This window comes from Elephas maximus, chromosome 26, assembly GCF_024166365.1.
Source record: "Elephas maximus indicus isolate mEleMax1 chromosome 26, mEleMax1 primary haplotype, whole genome shotgun sequence".
Classification (NCBI taxonomy): domain Eukaryota; kingdom Metazoa; phylum Chordata; class Mammalia; order Proboscidea; family Elephantidae; genus Elephas; species Elephas maximus.
Genome location: NC_064844.1, coordinates 6,927,277 through 6,946,264, shown reverse-complemented (window position 1 = coordinate 6,946,264; position 18,988 = coordinate 6,927,277). Strand labels below are relative to the sequence as shown.

Genomic DNA, 18,988 nt, shown 5'->3' with positions numbered 1-18,988 from the left:
TACCTTTCCATGGCTTTGCTGCCCAGTTTTTAAGGGCAGGAGTAACTAAAATAATGTGAGAAGCACACATTTAGCCCTCAGCAAACATTTCCTAAGCACCATGTGCCAGGCATTATACTTTATGTTTTGATTCAAAATTTAATAAGCCAGAGTCTACTCTTTAAAGTCTTCCAGTATAATGATTCGTGGGCACACCAGACATAGTGAGTGATTACAACCTAGGGGAGCATTTTCATTGCAATATATGTACAATTTTTTCTGTAAATTACTGAATCATTTTAAGAAATTTTATTTTCAATAGACAGTAAATTTCAAAAAAACACATACAGCCTTTTAGACTCTTCAATATAAACTTTCTTCTACTTACCACTCAGAAATAACCTTACTTAACATTTTAATATTTATCTTTTCAAGCCTTCTCTTTATGCTTTTTTCTTTATGCTTATATCGATATTACTCACCAAAACGAAACCATATTTTCTAACTTTTTTCACTAAAGACTATATTGTGAGCATTGTTTTATATTATTAACCATTACTTTTTCAAAATTACTAAAAAAAAAAAAAATCAAAATTATGGACTATTTCAAAGTGACTACATTAATCCACGTAAAACTATCACAAATAAAGTACTAACTATTAACATTGTCTTAATTTTTAAAACTATCTCATAATGTGGTATTTCTACAAATATGCTATGATTTTTTCCTGCTAGGTTTTTTTTTTTTTTTTAATTGTTTAGAAATAATCATTATTTTATGTGCCCAAAGAAATTGAGGCTCTGGACAAGTGAGCTTTCCTGGATAAATGAACATTAAATTAACCAATCTTTCCAAAATGTATTTTACTCTCCCAATATATTGTTGTTGTTAGGTGCCGTCGAATCAGCTCTGCCTCATAGTGACTCTACGTAAGACAGAAGGAAACACTTCCCGGCCCTGCACCATCCTCACAACCATTGCTATACTACTTAAGCCCAGTGTTGCAGCCACTGTGTCAATCCACCTTGTTGAGGACCTTCCTCTTTTCCGCTACCCTGTACTCTGCCAAGCATGATGCCCTTCTCCAGGGACTGACTCCTCCTGGTAACATATCCAAAGTATGTGAGATGTAGTCTCGCCATTCTTGCTTCTAAGGAGCATTCTGGCTGTACTTCTTTCAAGACAGATTTGTTTGTTCTTTTGGCAGTCCATGGTTTATTCAATATTCTTCACCAACACCATAATTCAAAGCCATCAATGCTTCTTTGGTCTTCCTTATTCATCATCCAGCTTTCACATTCAACACCATGGCTTGGGTCAGGAGCACCTTAGTCTTAAGTGACATCTTTGCTTTTTAACACTTTTAAGAGGTCTTCTGCAGCAGTTTGCCCAATGCAACGTGTTGATTTCTTGACAGCTGCTTCCATGTCAAGGAGGGTAAATGAGGAGCCCTGGTAGCACAGTGGTTAAGCGCCTGGCTGCTAACTGAGTCAGCTGTTCAAACCCACCAGCTGCTCCGCAGGAGAAAGATGTGGCAGTTGTCTTCTGTAAAGATTTAGTGCTTTTGAAACCTTATCTGTCAGTTCTTCTCTGTCCTATAGGATTGCTATGAGTAGGAACTGACTCAACCACAATAAGTTTGCTTTTTTTTGTTTTGACATAGTAAATAGAGTATAATGAATATTAAAAAAAAAATAAGATAAAAAGATAACTGGATGGCCACAGTATCGTGTAGAAAGTACCTCACTAGGCACAAAAGGACCTTGGTTGGAGTCCCCGCTCTGACATATACCTGCTTGTGTTATCTTCACCGAGCAAGTCACTGGTTTCCTATGGGCCCCATTTTTCTGATCTCTGCAAAAAGGAAAGTAAAAGTGTTTGAATGTTTGTCCTTTCTACCACAAGACTATGAGGAGAAAATAAGATAAAGTTTATAATTTATTATCAGCTATTTTAAAGTGGCATCTAAAAGAATAAAACACTAGGAATAAATTTAACCAGGAAGGCGAAAGACTTATACATTAAAAAGCATAAAATGCTCCTGAAAGAAATTAAAGAAGACCCACATAAATGGAAGGACATTCCGTGTTCATGTTTTGGAAGGCTTAATATAAATAACAATCTCTAAATTCAATGCAATCCCCCTCAAAACTTCTTTGCAGAAATGGAAATCCTCAAATTTACATGGAATAGCAAGAAGCCCCAAATAGTCAAAGCAATCTTGAAAAGGAAGAATAGAGGTAACACTTCCTGATTTTGAAACATACTATAAAGCTAATCAAAACAGTAAAATGATAGACAATAGGACAGAACTGAGAACCCAGAAATAAACCCATACATCTATGGTCAACTGATTTTTGACAAAGGGGCTAAGTCCATTCAATGGGGAAAGAAGAATCTCTTTAATACATGGTGCTGTGAAAACTGGATTTCCACGTACAAAAGAATGAAGCAGAATCCGTACCTCACACCATATACAAAAACTAATTCAAAATGGATCAAGAACCTAAATGTGAGAACTAAAACTCTTATGAGAAAACACAGAGATACTGCTTTGGGATAGTTTTTAACAATGCAGTTGTAGATATGGCACCAACAGCAGGAGCAGCGAAAGACAAAATAGGTAAATGGGACCTCATGAAAATTAAAAACTTTTGTTCATCAAAATGCTATCAACAAAGTCAAGAGGCAGATTGGGAGAAAATTCTCGGGAGCCATACCTCTGATAAAGGTTTAATATCCAGAATAGATAAAGAACGCCTACAACTTAACAACAAAAAGACAAAAAACTCAATCAAAACATGGGCAAAATGGCCAACATGCACATGAAAAAATGCTCAGCATCATTATTCATTAAAATAAACCCAAACCCGTTGTCACTGGGTCAGTTCCGACTCATGGCTACTCCGTGTGTTACAGACCCCGGCCCCGTGTCCCCCCGGACCCCGGCCCCGTGTCCCCTCGCCGCTAGGACACTCTCGTCAGGGAACCCCGGAAGAAGGAGGCTGGAAAGCCGCGGCGGCGTCAGCGGAAGCGTCCGAACGTAAGCGCCGGAAGCTCCGTGACTTGTCCCCGCAGAAGCGGAGGTGACGTCCCCCTCCCCGCGCTCCAAGCCTGGGCCGCCCTGGGGACCCGCCCTCGGCGACACGCGGGGAGAGCAGCAGCCGGCCGCCCCGGGGAGAAGGAGCACGCTTTCCGGACGCCCACGCTGGGGTCCGGGCAGCGATGCACCGTGGAAAAGCTTCCGAATGCGCGCTGTTTATGCACCCACGAGATCTGTGCACGGACACTTCCGGCCAAAGCGCGGACACCACCCAGGACGGCCGGAACTAGGGGACCCTACTAACTCGGCTCCTGCACAACGCCCCCGGGCGCGTCAGAGCCCACGCCGGGCGGAGACCACCTTCCGGAACCGGAGAACTGCCGGCCCGCCGGTCCGCACTCCGAACGGCCTCTGTCGAGTTTCCGGTTCCGGCCGGAAGTGGCTCTTCCCCGCCTTCAGAAGTCCCGCCTCCGTCGCTATGGTTGTCGCAGCCCGAGCTGAGGCTGTGGCGTCCTCCCGGCTTCGGCGGCGTGTCGCTCGTCGTTTCTGCACGTCCCTTCCCTGCAGATAAACTACTGCTAGCCTGGGGCTGTTAGGGGCCTTGGTGCCTACGCTCGAGGAAAAGCCGAACGAGGAAACGTGGGAGATGTGTTCTTAAAAGACACGTGTGTCTGACAAGAAGGGGAAAAGTGCAAGGAAACGTGCGGTAGAACCAGTTAGTACTGGAGGAGGAGCCCTTTCTCTTCTTCCCTCGAGTGGGAAGCGGTTAGGGTTGTAGCGTCAAAGCGCTTGGGTTCAAATCCCAGCTTTATCATTCCCTGCTCTCTGAATTTTGGGACAATGTCTGGACTGTCTGTGTCTCAATTTCCGAATCTGCAATATGGTTAACAACAGCAGCTGCTTACTAGGATCGTAGGAAGGTTTAAATGAGTTTACAAAGCGTTATAATGACAGCTGGTTCGTAGTATATGTCTGGTGGTGTGATTATTAGGGTCTTCGCCCCTCCCAGAGCATTTTCACACCTTGATTGGACATTGTGTCTTTTGTCCCATCCTCTTGACCACAACCACCACCACCTCTCAAGAGAACTTGTTTTATTCATCTCTGTCCTGGAGGTATAACACTGCCCTGGGCTAACTGTATGGTATAGAGCAGTTTCTTGCTCAAGGCACACGTGTCTTTATTTCGTTCCCATCTTTCTGGCCTCCTAACTCATCACCTACAACACACACACACACACAATTTATTTTTGCCTTCTCACTACCACAAAGGTGCACAGTCAGTGTTGCTGAATGAATGGAAACCTCTCCTGGACAGCAGCGAGTTTGGTTGTGGTCTGCCCTTTCACTCACCCAGACCCTGAGAAGATGTATCCCACTACTAAATTTGAGAAGACAAACCGAGCATGGAGCGCTGGTGGCAGTGAATAAGCTCAGCTGCTAACCAAAAGGTCAGCAATTCGAATCCACCACTTGCTCCTTGGAAACCCTGTGGGGCAGTTCTACTCTGCCCTATAAAGTCGCTGTAAGTTGAAATCGACTTGATGGCAACAGGTGTAACAGCATGCACTCAGCTCAGCCTTCTTCACCTTGGGAGCTAGACTGCCAGCAGTGAATACCAAAACCAAAAACCAAACCTGTTACCATGGAGTTGATTCCAACTCATAGGGACCCTACAGGACAGAGTAGAACCGCCCCAAAGGGTTTCCAAGGAGCAGCTGGTACGTTCCAACTGCTCACCTTTTGGTTAGCAGCCTGAGCTCTTAACCACTGCACTCAGAGCTTATAGTCTAGCAGAGGAGTTTATTTCCCACTTGTTTAGTTTATCTTGATGGTATGAAGATGACATTTAAGATACATAGATATATCACCCTACATCAGTAAACGTAAAAGTTATACTGATGATTTTCCTAAATCTTAAAAAAAAAAAAAAAACCTAAAAGTGTGTTTGCTCATTTAATATCCGGTAATCAAAGAATTGCTAATTAAGATGTGGAGAACAGGAAGTTTGCTTACTGTAGTGGCTGCAACAGTGAGCTCAAGCATGACAACGATTGTGAGGATGGCGCAGAACCAGGCAGTGTTTCGTTCTGTTGTACGTGGGGTCACTATGAGTAGGAACCGACTTGATGGCACCTAGCAACAACAAACTGAAGACATTTTTCTGGAGGGCAATCAAGAATTTAAATGCATAAGTGTGTAACTCCGCAGACCTGGGGATTTATCCCAGGAAATAAATAAAATAATCATGCAAAAGTATAGAAATATGAATATTTATCATAGCCTTGTTTATAATAATAGGGAAAGTTTGGAAATTACATTTAAGTCATCAGACATTGGACATTTCCAAATGTGAGACTGGTTACTGTTGCTAATACTGGCGATACTGTAGATCCCTACTGACGTGGAAAAATGCCTGTGCCATATAATGAGGTGGGAAAGAAAGCAGATCCTAAAATATCATACAATTCTGTTTTGTTCAAATAAGATTAAGAATCGACAGCATTACACAGAGTATACACTCTCTGTATGTGATGTAAATACGTGTATTTAACTGTGAGTTAAATTTTCATTTCTGCATCTTTGTGTGTGGTCTGATTTTTATAATAAACATTTTTAATAACATTTTTAAAGTATGATTTTAAAACACTAAAAAGTAAATTCATGCAACTTACTAAAAACATTAAACAATATTTTCATAATTAAAAAAGAAAGCCTTTCTTGGGAAAAACATTGAATATGAGTTTCCGAGTGAATCCGCTCTTTTTGTTAAGATACATATGACATTTCAAAAATGCATTTGTCAATATTTCCTCAAATCAGCATTTACCATATATAGGATCTCGTTGCCCATCGAGTTGATTCCAACTCATAGCAACCCTATAGGACAGAGTAGAACCGCCCCATAGGGTTTCCAAGGAGAGGCTCGTGGATTTGAACTGCCAACCTTTTGGTTAGCAGCCAAGCTCTTAAGCACTGCACCACCAGGGCTTCATAAATAGGCTAGGTCAATCAAATCAACAGGAACACAGGAAGGATGTGATATAAGGTCTCAATCTTATATTTCGTATTAATATTTACACAAATATTTTCCATTTGCAAGTTAATTTAATGCATTAAAATCACAGAAAATTTCTCTTCTTAGCTGGTACATGAATTCCAAAGCAGTTCCCATAAATCTATTCAAAGTAATTATTTAGAAATGTTAAGAGTTTAAAGAAAACGTTTCTAGCCTATATGCAAAGTAGAAGAAAAAAAAAAAAAAAACTATGTTCTGCTTTTCCGTAGAAGCCAGTTTTCCTGGGTCACCGTGAGAACAGCGTGCAGACCCAGTAATAATGCTGGACACAACGCTCCATTCATTAACGTAAAAGTCTAGGGTTCACTAAGTCCAAAAAGTTCAGACAGGCTTGAAGAACAGCTCAGAGCCGGCCTTGCCTGCCTGCCCGGCCTGGTTCTGGGAGTTTCCCAATGGCCCGCAGTGAGTCTGATTGCTGCTCTCCTACCAGGCAGCAGTCCTACGTTACTGCCCCGCATTTAAGGCACAGCCTGGGGTTCTCAGCAGCCTAAGTAAACAGTTGCTTGTTCAAAGTAAAGCTTCCTTATGACCTTGCAATTTTAAATGAAGGGAACAAAAGGGAAGGAAACTTTACTGCTTACCAAGGTGACCTACTACATGGTTTTTGTATATATCGTATGAAACCACTATTTTCCCAAGCCAGATAATCGAATGTGCTCACCTATTCCATATCTTAATTTGTGGGTAACTAGGTTTGGAGCCCTGGTAGCGCAGTGGGTAAGAGCTCAGGCTGCTAACCAAAAGTCAGCAGTTTGAATCCACCAACCTCTCCTTGGAAACCTGCTGGGGCAGGTCTACTCTGTCCTATAGGGTTGCTATGAGTGGGAATTGACTCCACGGCAGTGGGTTTGATTTGGTTTGGGTACATTCTGTCTGAGCCCTGGTGGGGCAGTGGTTAAAGCACTCAGCAGTCAGCAGTTTGAACTCACCAGGTTCTCCCTGAGAAAGATGTTGCAGTCTGCCTCTATAAAGATTGCAGCCTTGGAAATTCTATAGAGGCAGTTCTACTCTGCCCTGCAAGGTCACTATGAGCCTGAATTGCCTCCATGGCAGGGAGTTTGGTTTTGTTTTTGGTTATATTCAGTCTGAGGGAGCCCTGAAGGCACAATGGTTAAGAGCTCAGTTGCTAACTCAAAGGTTGGCGCTTGGAACCCACCAGCTGCTCCACTGGAGAAAAAACCTGGCCATCTGCTCTCATGAAGATAGAAAAACTATGGGGCAGTTCTACTGTGTCCTATAGGGTCACTATTATCAGAATCTACTGCATGGCACACAACAACATATTCAAACTGGTGTTCCTGGCTGGCATCGGTTAAGCCCTGGTCTACCAAACATTTGCTGTTGAAACCCACCCAGAAGTTGCACCTTGGAAGAAGGGCCTGATGGTCTACTTCCAAAAGGTCACATAAACCAAACAAAAATGAAACCTGTTGCCAATGAATCAGTTCCAATTCACAGTGACCCTACGTACAACAGAATGAAACAGTGCCGGGTCCTGCGCCACCCTCACAATTGTTATGCTTAAGTTCATTATTGCAGCCACTGTGTCAATCCATTTAGGAAATAGTAAGATTTGCTGGACCAGTGAAGACCCTCCTGGCTGTTATTCCTGAAACCCATAACCCCAAAACCAAACCAAACCCAGTCCCATCGAGTTGATTCCAACTCATACCCCATACCAATGATTATTAAGAAAGCCAATTCCTACTGAGACAGGTCTGGGGTCCTGAGGTAAAATTAACCCTCTTGTAAACAGAGGCTGTAAAAAAAATTCCAAAGCAAACAAGATATGGCATAGGCTGGACACAAGGAAACCAGTATGTCAACCTGAGGCTAACCTTTAAATGATAAGCAACCAAGTTTCCCTTAATGCCTCCTATTAGGATTGTTTTTCAGGCAAACCAATTAAAACCAGAATCCTGAAAAGGTGCAGAAATGATCTGATTGACTACTGGATGTCTCCATCCCATAATGAGTCCTGCGTAGGAACCTAGAAATTCCTGTCAGGGAACTAAAAACACCAGACATACATCACCAGACAAAAGCCGGACCTACTTTGGAAGTGAGAAGTCCGGCATCTACTTCCGTACTAAGTCTCAGCCCAGCCTTTCTTTTAAATGTGCATGCTATTTTCCATAAGTTTAATGAGTATGTATAACGTCCCTTTTACTGCATAGTATAAAACTTCTCCCAGCCCTCTGTTCTGGGAGATAGTGCTTTAGAGTGATCTCCCTGTCTCCTACTCGCTGTGAGTATTAAACTGTGCCTGCTTTAAATCCATTAGACTCTTAATTATCCTTAACAAGAGTAGAAGCAGCGGATCCATTGTGTTTGGTAACACTACCACCAGTGATCGCCCCGACAGAGAACACAACAGAGTCCCTGACAGAGCAGAAGAGTGTGGAACGGAGCTCAAATTCACATAAAAGACCAGACTTAAGAGTCTGCCTGACGCTGGAGGAACCCCTGAAGCCATGGCCCTCCAGACGCTATGTTAACCCAGAACTAAAGCCATCCCTGAAGCCCACTCTTCACTCAAGATTAAACTGGACTATAAAACATAAAATAATACTCCTGAAGAGTGTGCTTCTGAACAGATACTTGAGATCAGAAGGGTGGCTCCTGCCTAGAGGCAGGATGAGAAGGCAGGCAGGGGCAGGGGCTGCTGGATGGACACGGGAAACCTGGGGTGGAAAGGGGGAGTGTGCTGTCACATTGCAGAGATTGCGACTAGTCTCATGACAACATGGATACAAGATTTTGTATGAGATTAAGCTGGGCTGTAAACTTTCACCTAAAGTCCAATTAAATAAATAAATAATAAGCGAATTCAAACGGTAGAATCTCGGTGATTTAGCAGTTTTTAGTCCCTCTTTCAGTGGTTTCACCCATCGGTGATGTCAACACATCCTGATGGTTCCGCAGCATTCCGTGGCCGCGGGCAGACACGGCCCGGCTAGCACGCACGTCGGTCTCCCAGGTTTGCCCCTTGGAACACAGGCCACAGGGAATCTCCCTTTTTGCTTCGCTCTACCTTTGCGGTGATTGTACCGACCACACGCCTTAGAAGGATTTCCAAGGATCGCTTTTCTCCCCTGGGCCACGTCGTCACCGAGGTGCCTGCGGCGCGCTCACACGCAAAGCCGTGGGCCTAGGAGACCCACGCAGGGCCCGCCGGGAGGCCGCAGGCGCCTCGCCGGGAAGGCCTCGCGCTCCCCTGGACCACGGACAGCGTCGCCGGCCCGGAGGCGCGCGGCCATGACTTAGCCCCTTCCGGAAGGCGCCGCCGAACCGCTCCGGGCACTTCCGCCTCGCGCTCGGGTTGGCGGGAAGTCGCGCCTGGTCCCCCCGCCCCCCCCGGCGCCTGCCACGACGGCAGCAGCATGGCGGGCGCCGAGCTGCGGGCGGAGCTGGAGCAGCGGCTGGGCGCCCTGGCCATCCGCACCGAGGTCGTGGAACACCCCGAGGTGAGGCGCTCCGGCCGGAGGGGTGGGCGCAGCTGCAGTGTCCGTCGGGAGAGGTCGCTAAGACCGTGTGTGCCAGGGGTAACGCGCCGTGTGAAGGCGGTGCTGGGTCTTTGCCGGGTTCCGCTGCACGAAAGGGACCCGAAAGGGACAGTACAGGCCCTCGACGGGGGCTGTGATGTTACGGGGAGGGGTCTTGCTTTCCTCATGATTCGATCACGTTGCGTGTGGAGAACTAGTGCAGCTGGAGAACTTCAACTGGTCCGGGCTGTGGGTCGGTGTGTCTGCTTTGTTAGGTAAAGCAAGGTACCAAGCGGTTGGCGGCATTGCAGCGATGGAGCCGCCGTGGATCAGGCGCCGGACTCGCCGTGAACAGCGCACCGATGAAGATACCGAGGTTCAGAGAGCTCGCGGTTCGCCACCCGGGTCACTTTGATCCCGAAGCCCGCTCTACCTTTGGATCATAGACAGAAATAAGCACCGCCCCCAGGACTGGCTACAGAAATGTACATACATTCTTTGTTTTCATTAGTTTGATACATTTTAACATGGTTTTGTGTACTGATGTGTAGTTTTGCAAACTTTGCGGAAACAATGTATAATTTGAGTTTTCGCAGGGACCTGAAGTTTACCCAAGGCTAGTGATAACAGCCATGTATGTGAACTATCCGTGATGAGGTGCATGGAAGGTGTTTTATGTGTTTTATTTCATATAATCCGGCATTTTAAATATATATATATATTTTTAAGTAGACACCATTACTTTTATTTTCTATAAGAAAAACTGAAAAAAATTTAAGTAGACACCATTACTTTTATTTTCTATAAGAGAAACTGAGGCTTGTGTTAAATCTGCCCAAGGTCATACAGCAGTTCTGTATCTAGGATTTCAGCCTAGCTCTTTCTGATACCAAAGTTTTAACCTGTTGAGCCCTCATCACAAATTCCAGATTTAAAAAAAAAAAGAAAAAGAAAGCAGTTGTACCAATGTCTGACAGTTTTTCCAATAGAAACAAAGTACTATGTATTTTCTATCATTTACTACAGAACTCCACCTAAATGCAAATAATTATTCAGTCATTTCCTAGCATAGCTTGCAGAGTGTTTAAAATTACTTGCACGTCAGACATTACATGAGATATAGAATACTGGCCACTGTGCATATGAACCTTTGCTGCAGTTCCTAGAGAAGATACCCTGGGTGCTAACATTTTTTTCTTTTCTGAATACCAAGGGAGGGTAAAACAAACCAAAACCAAACCCATTGCCGTCAAGTTGATTCCGACTCAAAAGTGACCCTATAGGACAGAGTAGAACGGCCCCATAGTTTCCAAGGAGCAGCTGGTGGATTCGAACTGCTCACCTTTTGGTTAGCAGCTGTAGCTCTACCACTGTGGGCGCCAGAAGGGAGGATAGTCTTACCTATTTGCTTTGGTCAAAAGCCAGCATCACCCTTGGCCAAATTCTGTCCTAGTCAGAAGGCTGATTCGTGGCATGGCGTATCTCATGACGTACTTTGAAGTCACTTGTCATCCCAATGCATTCTTTGAAAGTGGAGCTTACAGCAGAGCTTACAAACGTAAGAGCCAGATTAGGTCCTCAGATATGTTTTGTTTGGCCTACGTAGGGTTACTCCAGACTGTTTTAAAATAAAAATTTGAATTAATTCCTGATGTTTTAAAAAAATTGGATATTCAGCTCCTTTTAAAAAATGGAAAACCTGGCAACACCAGGCCCACAGGTCCCCGCCCCTTCCTATCATCTCACCGGCTTTTCTTACATTCATCCCATTTCACTCGTATCTGCATGGCTCCTGTAAATATTTGAGTTACACCTTCAGTGGGTTTTAAACCAGTATGAAATTAGCGATTTCCTTTGCTGAGTTAATAGCTTGTGACTTCTAATACATTAATGTATTTGGTGACAGAACACTTTCCAAGGATATCTGACTACTGAAGTTTTTTTGTTCGTATTGATTTTCTTCATCTTTCGGGAACAAAAAGATGCCATCTCTCTACATATGGAAGTCCCCCGGGATTGAAAGGCATCAGTAGGTTTATTCGGAGTATTCTTTCAGTTCAAGCAGTTTGTCTTGTCTTTGCAAATAAGAGGTACAGATGTCTCTGAGCACACGGGAACCCCTTTCAATGCAAAGCGCTTCATCAGCATGTAGGGATTTCGAAAGTATTCATCTATGGTGGACAACGGTTTTCTGGCTGTTCTTTGATAGGCTCCATGGAATTTTTTTTTTTTTTTATGAAACTGGAAAAATGACCTTGATTTTACAGATATGATTGGCCTAAAGGATTTGGTTTAGCCAAAATCACCCTTATTTTAATCCCTGAAATAATTGCTTAAATGTTATTTATAAAAATGGATTTTAATTTGGACTAGAGTTTGAAGTAAGTCAGCTCACAAGGCTGAGATCACGCCTGCCTCCTCCTCCTCCGCACGTGACCAACACCTCAATTTGGATTTCCCGGAAGCATCCAGTCAGATTTTTCGCTGGTTGCTTTGCTGTTTAAAGGAAGTATTCTGGGGTTCAAATGGAAATGACTGAATGCGCTTGAACTGGTTTTAGCTAAAATTAAGACAGGAAATAAAGACGCTTTTTTCATTCCCAGTGAGGAAGCAGGTTAAGATTTTTGACACAATAGATAGGATTAGCATTGGCATAGGACTCAGTTACTAAGTGTCTCTCGTGCCCATCACTCTGGATTATAACTCTTCCTTTTCTGTTTGCTGTTGGCAAAACACCCAGAGTAGAGAAGCTCATTAACAGCTAGTCTTCACCTTTGATCTTTCTCTCTGACCTGCTCCCCCGGGGTAGTCACAGTCTCCCGCTTCGTGACCTGCACGTGTTGTGAGCTTTTCTGATGTTCCTTGTCTGTCAGCTCAGGGTCTCCTTCCCTGCTCTCTCACCCTCACTGAGGGTACATTTGTAGAGTGGAGGTTGTCACATGGTCTGCCTGTAATGGAATGCTAAAGGAGTCTGGGCTGCTATAAACTTTCAGTCCCAAAAACAGAAAAAGAAAAAGCAATTTAGGAATGTGAGCTTGGCCAGCACACTGGACTTAGAACTAGCCTAAGAGGATCTGCCTGGGATCCTGAAATGAGGAATTCAAAGGGCAAGGGCTTATAGCTGTCTGGTAATGGGCTGGGGATGTGTCTCTAGCAGTGAAATTCAAGGCCGTGAGTACTCCCTAACCTTGCTCTTTTCACCCAGCAAGCAAAATACGTATGTGAATGCAGCGTGTATGTGTATTACTTTATTTTTAAACTTCTCATTATGTGATATTTTACAGGTGTTTACAGTTGAAGAAATGATGCCGCACGTCCAACATTTGAAAGGAGCACATAGTAAGAACTTATTCCTCAAAGACAAAAAGAAAAAAGGCTATTGGCTGGTGACAGTTCTTCATGATCGACAAATTAATTTGAATGATCTGGCCAAACAGTTGGGTGTTGGGAGTGGAAACCTGAGGTTTGCTGATGAAACAGCCATGATAGAAAAACTGAAAGTTAGCCAAGGCTGTGCCACACCCTTGGCACTCTTCTGTGATGACGGAGATGTGACATTTGTTCTGGATTCTGCATTTCTGGAAGGTGGCCATGAAAAGGTGTACTTTCATCCAATGACCAACGCTGCCACCATGGGATTGAGCCCTGAAGACTTTCTCATGTTTGTGAAGAAGACAGGACATGATCCCATAATACTAAATTTTGGCAAAAACTAGCTGAGCTGATGTTTAAAATAGATTTCTGAATGTGGTTTTTCCTATTCGTAATTTACATAAAGCAATAAAAGTGATGAGGTTATTTCGTACCCTTGGTTGGGTGACTCCCTAAATCTTTTTAGGAGGAATATTTTGTCTTCAAGGAGCTGTTCTCAGAACGATGTATTGAGGCAGTTTTAGTTCAGACAACCCTTCCTCCTTCCTTCCCTCTTCTTCCTACAAGAGGAATTCCTTCAGCAATGAAGTCTACTTCTAAGATTAATGTTCTGCATCTTCTAGGATGTTTTCTGTACTTAAAAAAAAATTGCAAAACTTTATGTGTAAATTTACACACATGGTAGCATACTTATATAGAGGAGAAACCAAAAGGAATATATTCAATTGTTAATAGTGGTGATGGGGATTACAGAGGATTTTATTTTGATAAAAAATTTTTAAAAGAAATATTAGCGCCGTAGAAGGGCTGTAATAAGAACTCCTCAGCAATCTAATTAAAAAAAAAAAAAGACAAGGGCAAAAGCTTTCCATTATTGGGTGTTTGTTTTTAAGCTGCTGACTTTTCTCAGAGAAAAAAAAGTTGATTGGCTTCCTATTAGACAATGTATCTTTAGAAATTTTTAATTCAGAAAAAATACCCAAAAACTAGGGATGAAAAATGTGACGCTGTAATAACACTATTAAAATTACACTTTAAAACTCAGCAGCAGAATATATACTACAACATGAAAAATGATCAGTCTCAGTTCAGAGGTTAGAAATGGGAACACACTATACAACTTTCTTCTCTATGTTCAATTTTTACTTATTGTCCCTTCCAATATGGCAACAGTATAAAAACCCAGGAAAATGTGGGGTTAGCTGCCATACGATAGCTACTTCAAAAACAGAAGCAGGAACTTTGACATTTCTTTCTCATTTAGACTCAAACAGAATCCTTCCTTCATTAAAGGATCTGACCTAACCGAGGCTACTGAACTTTATGTGGCTATAAAAATTCTCACGTCTTCTAGGACAATCAAATGGGATATTCTTTTTTTGTTGTTGTTGGAATATATATTTTTAATTGTGCTTTATGTGAGAGTTTACAATTAATCAGTTTCTCATACACAAACTTATACACACATTGTTATGTGTAACCCTAGTTGCCCTCCCTATAATGTCACAGCACACTCCTCCTCACCACCCTGTATTTCCCATGTCCATTCAACCATGTCCTGTCCTCCTCCGCCTTCTCATCTTGCCTCTGGACGGAAGCTGCCCACATAGTCTCATGTGTCTACTTGAAGTAAGCAGCACACTCCTCACCAGTAATCATCTTATGTCATAGTTCAGTCTAATCTTTGAAGAGTTGGCTTTGGGAATGGTTTTAGTTTTGGGCTAACAGAGTCTGGAGGCCATGTCCTCTGGGGTCCCTCGAGTCTCAGTCAGACCATTTAAGGCTGGTCGTTTTACTAGAATTTGAGTTTTGCATCATCCCACTTTTTCTGCTCCATCAGGGATTCTCTGTTATGTTCCCTCTCAGGGCAGTCATTGGTGGTAGGTAGCTGGGCACCATTTAGTTCTTCCGGTCTTATGCTGATGGAGTCTGGTTTAAGTGGCCCTTTCTGTCTCTTAGAAACCCCGGTGGCGTAGTGGTTAAGTGCCATGGCTGCTAATCAAAAGGTCAGCAGTTCGAATTCACTAGGTGCTCCTTGGAAACAACATGGGGCAATTCTACTCTGTTCTATAGGGTCGCTATGAGTTGGAATTGACAGCAATGGGTCTGGTTTTGCCTCTTTGGTGTTCCTCATTCTCCTTTGCTCCAGGTAGGCTGAGACCAATTGAAGCATCTTAAGATGCCTGCTTGCTAGCTTTTAAGACCCCAGATGCCACTCACCAAAGTAGGATGCAGAACCTTTTCTTAATACACTGTTATGCCAGTTTACCTCGATGTCCCCTGAAACCACGGTTCCCAGATCCCTGCCCCTGCTACTCTGTCCTTCAAAGTGTTTTAAATGATTACTAACCACTTGTTATAAAAATTCACTGTTTTATTTTTATATCAGTTTGATACCTGGAATGTTAAACCAAATTAAAATTTTTTTTTTTTTAGGAGAAACAAAGTTAAGAATTAAAATGAAAAATGTCTTTAAAAAGATATCCAGCAAACAGATGGTGTGACTTTTGTTACGAGTTGGTTTCTGTGGCAGATATTAGGTATCATCAAGTAATAAACATTTTACCATTCAACTCCAAATCTCTTATTAGCATTAGTTTTTAAAAGAAATGTTACAGTTTTTATATTATTTGATTTGGTATTTAATAACAGGTATAAGTAAAATGACAAACATTGAAAAAGGATTCTTCGTAGACAATGAAAAGACAATTTAAAATCCGATTTTGTCAAAGGGTGTTTTAAGTGCAACTTTGTCCAAAAGCATTCCTTTTAAGGCATTTTTGTTGCTGTCCAAATATCTCAACACATACATCAAGGTTTTTTTTTATTATAAATGGGCTCCTTTTGTATTACTCGTTCAAGGCTTTAAAAATACATCTCGGGACTAAGCTGAAAAGAAAAGTACAAACAAAAATCCACCACTTTTCTCAAAAGTAACTTAAAATACACATTATTTAGCATACATGATTACTCTCCATTGTCATTCCAGATTTGGTACAGTATCTTTTTCACTTCCTGACAAACTGTTCAGACGGCGCAGGCTGTAACAACTGCAGACGTGAGGCGACTACAATGCTGGATGCACAGTGATTTTCAGTAGGCTCTTACCATGCCTTGGCATGAAAGGTGCTACACACAAACCTGTTTCATTAGTTCTTTGGTAACCACTAATTCAAAAACTTGGACTAAACATTTCCACATGGCCAAATGTGGAACACATTATTGGAGCTTTGGGGTGAGGCTATTACCCTGTGTACTGCAATTCTTCAGTTTCCTTGGGGCTTGAGTTGTCAATTTAGAACACAGGCAAGTAATAAAAAAGCATGCCGCCCCAGAGAGTTTCTGGTTGGTTTTACCATTTTGTTTGGCCAAGGAAGTTTATCTAAGAGAAAAGAGTGGCTTCCTACAAAGTCTGCTTCTGATGGAGAAAATAAAATATTCATGTGGTCATTATTTAGTCTTTTCTTGAAATGGTACGAAAAAGGTGATGAATATAATCGACAATATTCATATTTTTGCAGTCTCAATGTATTCCCTTCATTGACTCTTTTAACTGCCTTTTCTCAGTGTCACCCTATTCAGGTTATTTTATGGGCTGCCCTTAAGTATTTTCTACTTGAGGCTAAAAGGTGCTTCTTAAGTCAGCAGTTCCCTACTTTAGGTTATGAGTGTTCTGGAGAGGTCAAGTTGGGATACCCTTCACCTTCACTGAGCTACCTTCTACTCATTAAATTCCAACTTTCAGTAACTGTCCTGGGATGTGCCCTAGTTGTGCAAATTAGATGCTAGTTAATATAAATCTAAGTTACCTACTTACTGTATTTAGGTAAAACAATCTCTACATTTCAATTTATCCACCTAAAAATGAATTTACATTTTTTACAAGCAAGCGTCTCTAGACTAGCATGATGCCCGTTATCAGCTTGATACTTGAATCCAGGGAGTCCTGATGGAGAGAGGTGTGTCAGGGCCTAGAGGACAGGTTCTAAGTATGTCTTCCATGCAGTATTTGTATTTCAGTAAAAACTCTCTGTATTTACATTTACATAGCACCTTTCATCCAAGAGTTTCAAAGTGATTGAACTTTGCAGCATTATTTGGTGGCAAAACCTAAGTTAACGGTGGCATTAAGTTAAATAAGTCCAAGTCTGTAACTCCCGTTTCAATTTCTGGTCAACTAAACTTGCTGTTTCTCTCTCTCTCTCTAATGGAAGGTTTTTTCCAAAAGTAGACTATGAACACTGCTACTGGCCTATGGGGTGGAGGGGAGACACAGACACACACACTTTTCTCACAGCTACTGGATTAATACTGAAACGCACCGTTCATAAACCACACACTATGGAATTATTCCAAAAAGAGCTTCAGAGCTGGTAGTGAGAGCCTAAGAAGTGCACTGTTAAAATAAAAAGTCAGTCTCTTCGTCATTTCAGACATTTAAGATTATTCTAATATTTATGTGAAATAATGAATTTGCATTAATAAGTATCAATGCATTTTTTGACTTCATAAGAAAATAAAAGTGATATATAAAATTGCAACTACTAAAAAATTCATGTTTCTCTGGGTTAACTAAATCTACTTTTTTGTGCTTCTTCCAAATGTTTACGGTAACAAATACATACAAATATTTCAAAAGTACCAATCCCAGTTATCAACTTTAATGTGGTATTATAAAGGACAAAACCAAAAGTTTTTATTAATAAATGACAACCTTAGTAATAAATGAGTTTGTCAAAATGTGGATCATAGTAAAGTATTTACACTGTTTCTTGCTATGAGAAAACTTCTTAAGCAATAGTCAGCTCTCAAAAAAAAAAAAAGAAACATACATACATAATCCAATACCAAAGAAGGGAAATGAGTCAAAACGTAACAGATTTCTCTTGGGAACGCCACTTGCTGGAAAATCACCTTATTAAAAAAGTTTCAGAAAAGCACTCTTTAATTGCCTTGGGCTCATGTATGAATGCTTAGTGTTGCTTAATCAGGAACACGGAAAGCGGAGTAATATCACTGTAAATTTTTCCTAACTCCTATCTTGTTATGGATTTTTCAGATTTATCTTTTAAACTGAATTTCTTTTGCAGTGCATCAACATAACTGGCTTTTTAAAGAGTATCAACACATGCAGTCTGCTAACCAAATAGGGCTGTGACATGCCAAACAATTTTCTGTTATCTTGATATACAGAACATTCCACAAAATACTACAGCATTTAATTTAGATTTACACGACTGAATAGAAATGGCTAGATGTGGGCAAATACCGAGCAGAGGCATTAAGCAAACATGGATCAATCCATAAACGATGGAAGAAACAAGCAGACTGTTCTTGGAGTACTTCCTGGAACCACAACACACGTGGTCCTCAGCGAGAGAACGTCCTTTATTCAGCAGATGTGAACAGTACAACGTAGAGTGAGTCCTAAAACCTAAACATTTTGGCAGTGGATTCCAGTAGTGCTCCTTGATTCAAGGAAGGAATGAAGGTTTGTATTGTTGCCTGCTCTATTCACGAACGACTGTTAAGTCTCCTTTTAAAGATTTTTTAAAAATGACTCCTATAGTTGGCTGTCTTGTTACTTCAGAAATAAAGGCTTCATACTGAGAAACTGAAGGACACTTTTCTCTCTGTATTAAGTTGGAAGGTAGAAAGAAGAAAGAAAATATAAGAAAAGCTGGAAGATAAAAAGGGAGGGATAAAATACAGAGCAGCCACTATAAGAACAGCATGCACCAGATATTTCTATAGGAATGAGAAAGTGACAGAAAGTCAGAGACCATTTTCTTTGAGTGGCTCTTCATAAGAGAAGCCATTTAATTTAATTTATGGTCACCCATTATCAAGAAAATTGTGGCAAACCTGTATTCCTACCACAAAAATGACTCTGGACTAAAAAGGAGGTCCTAAAACATCCACTAATAAAATGAAATTTTAATCAAGAAAGAAAGACAGAAATAATTTTTAAAGGTTTGTTCCCTGCATGGGCAGGCAAAAACCTAGGGCAACCAACCAGTCTTGCTTTAC

At 41.8% G+C, this 18,988-nt stretch overlaps 3 protein-coding genes across 11 annotated transcripts in view; 1 reads left to right on the top strand and 2 right to left on the bottom strand.

Moving 5' to 3' along the window:
* The window catches only part of MTIF2 (mitochondrial translational initiation factor 2), a 33,908-nt gene extending 24,509 nt beyond the window's left edge, over positions 1-9,399 (bottom strand). For 2 of the 6 annotated variants that reach the window (XM_049870571.1, XM_049870573.1), the window contains exons 1-2: positions 9,136-9,399; positions 1,773-1,834 (exon numbers count right to left, since the gene is read on the bottom strand). The gene's annotated coding sequence lies outside the window, so the exon portion shown is untranslated. Of the gene's footprint in view, positions 1-1,772; positions 1,835-2,700; positions 2,915-3,327; positions 3,428-9,135 lie in introns of those variants that run through there. The other 4 variants (XM_049870570.1, XM_049870572.1, XM_049870574.1 and 1 more) reach the window with 3 other exon arrangements.
* Positions 9,400-9,420: 21 nt separating this feature from the next.
* On the top strand, positions 9,421-15,245 carry LOC126068158 (prolyl-tRNA synthetase associated domain-containing protein 1). The gene is made up of 2 exons (XM_049870577.1): positions 9,421-9,568; positions 12,871-15,245. Exons 1-2 carry the CDS (start codon positions 9,485-9,487, stop codon positions 13,300-13,302), a joined length of 516 nt encoding a protein of 171 aa, XP_049726534.1. The 5' UTR covers positions 9,421-9,484; the 3' UTR covers positions 13,303-15,245.
* A 276-nt stretch (positions 15,246-15,521) lies between these two features.
* The window catches only part of CCDC88A (coiled-coil domain containing 88A), a 129,738-nt gene continuing 126,271 nt past the window's right edge, over positions 15,522-18,988 (bottom strand). For all 4 annotated transcript variants that reach the window (XM_049870564.1, XM_049870565.1, XM_049870567.1 and 1 more), the window contains one exon: positions 15,522-18,591. In XM_049870564.1, coding sequence (XP_049726521.1) covers positions 18,560-18,591 — 32 coding nt within the window. In that variant the 3' untranslated portion in view covers positions 15,522-18,559. The remainder of the gene's footprint in view (positions 18,592-18,988) is intronic.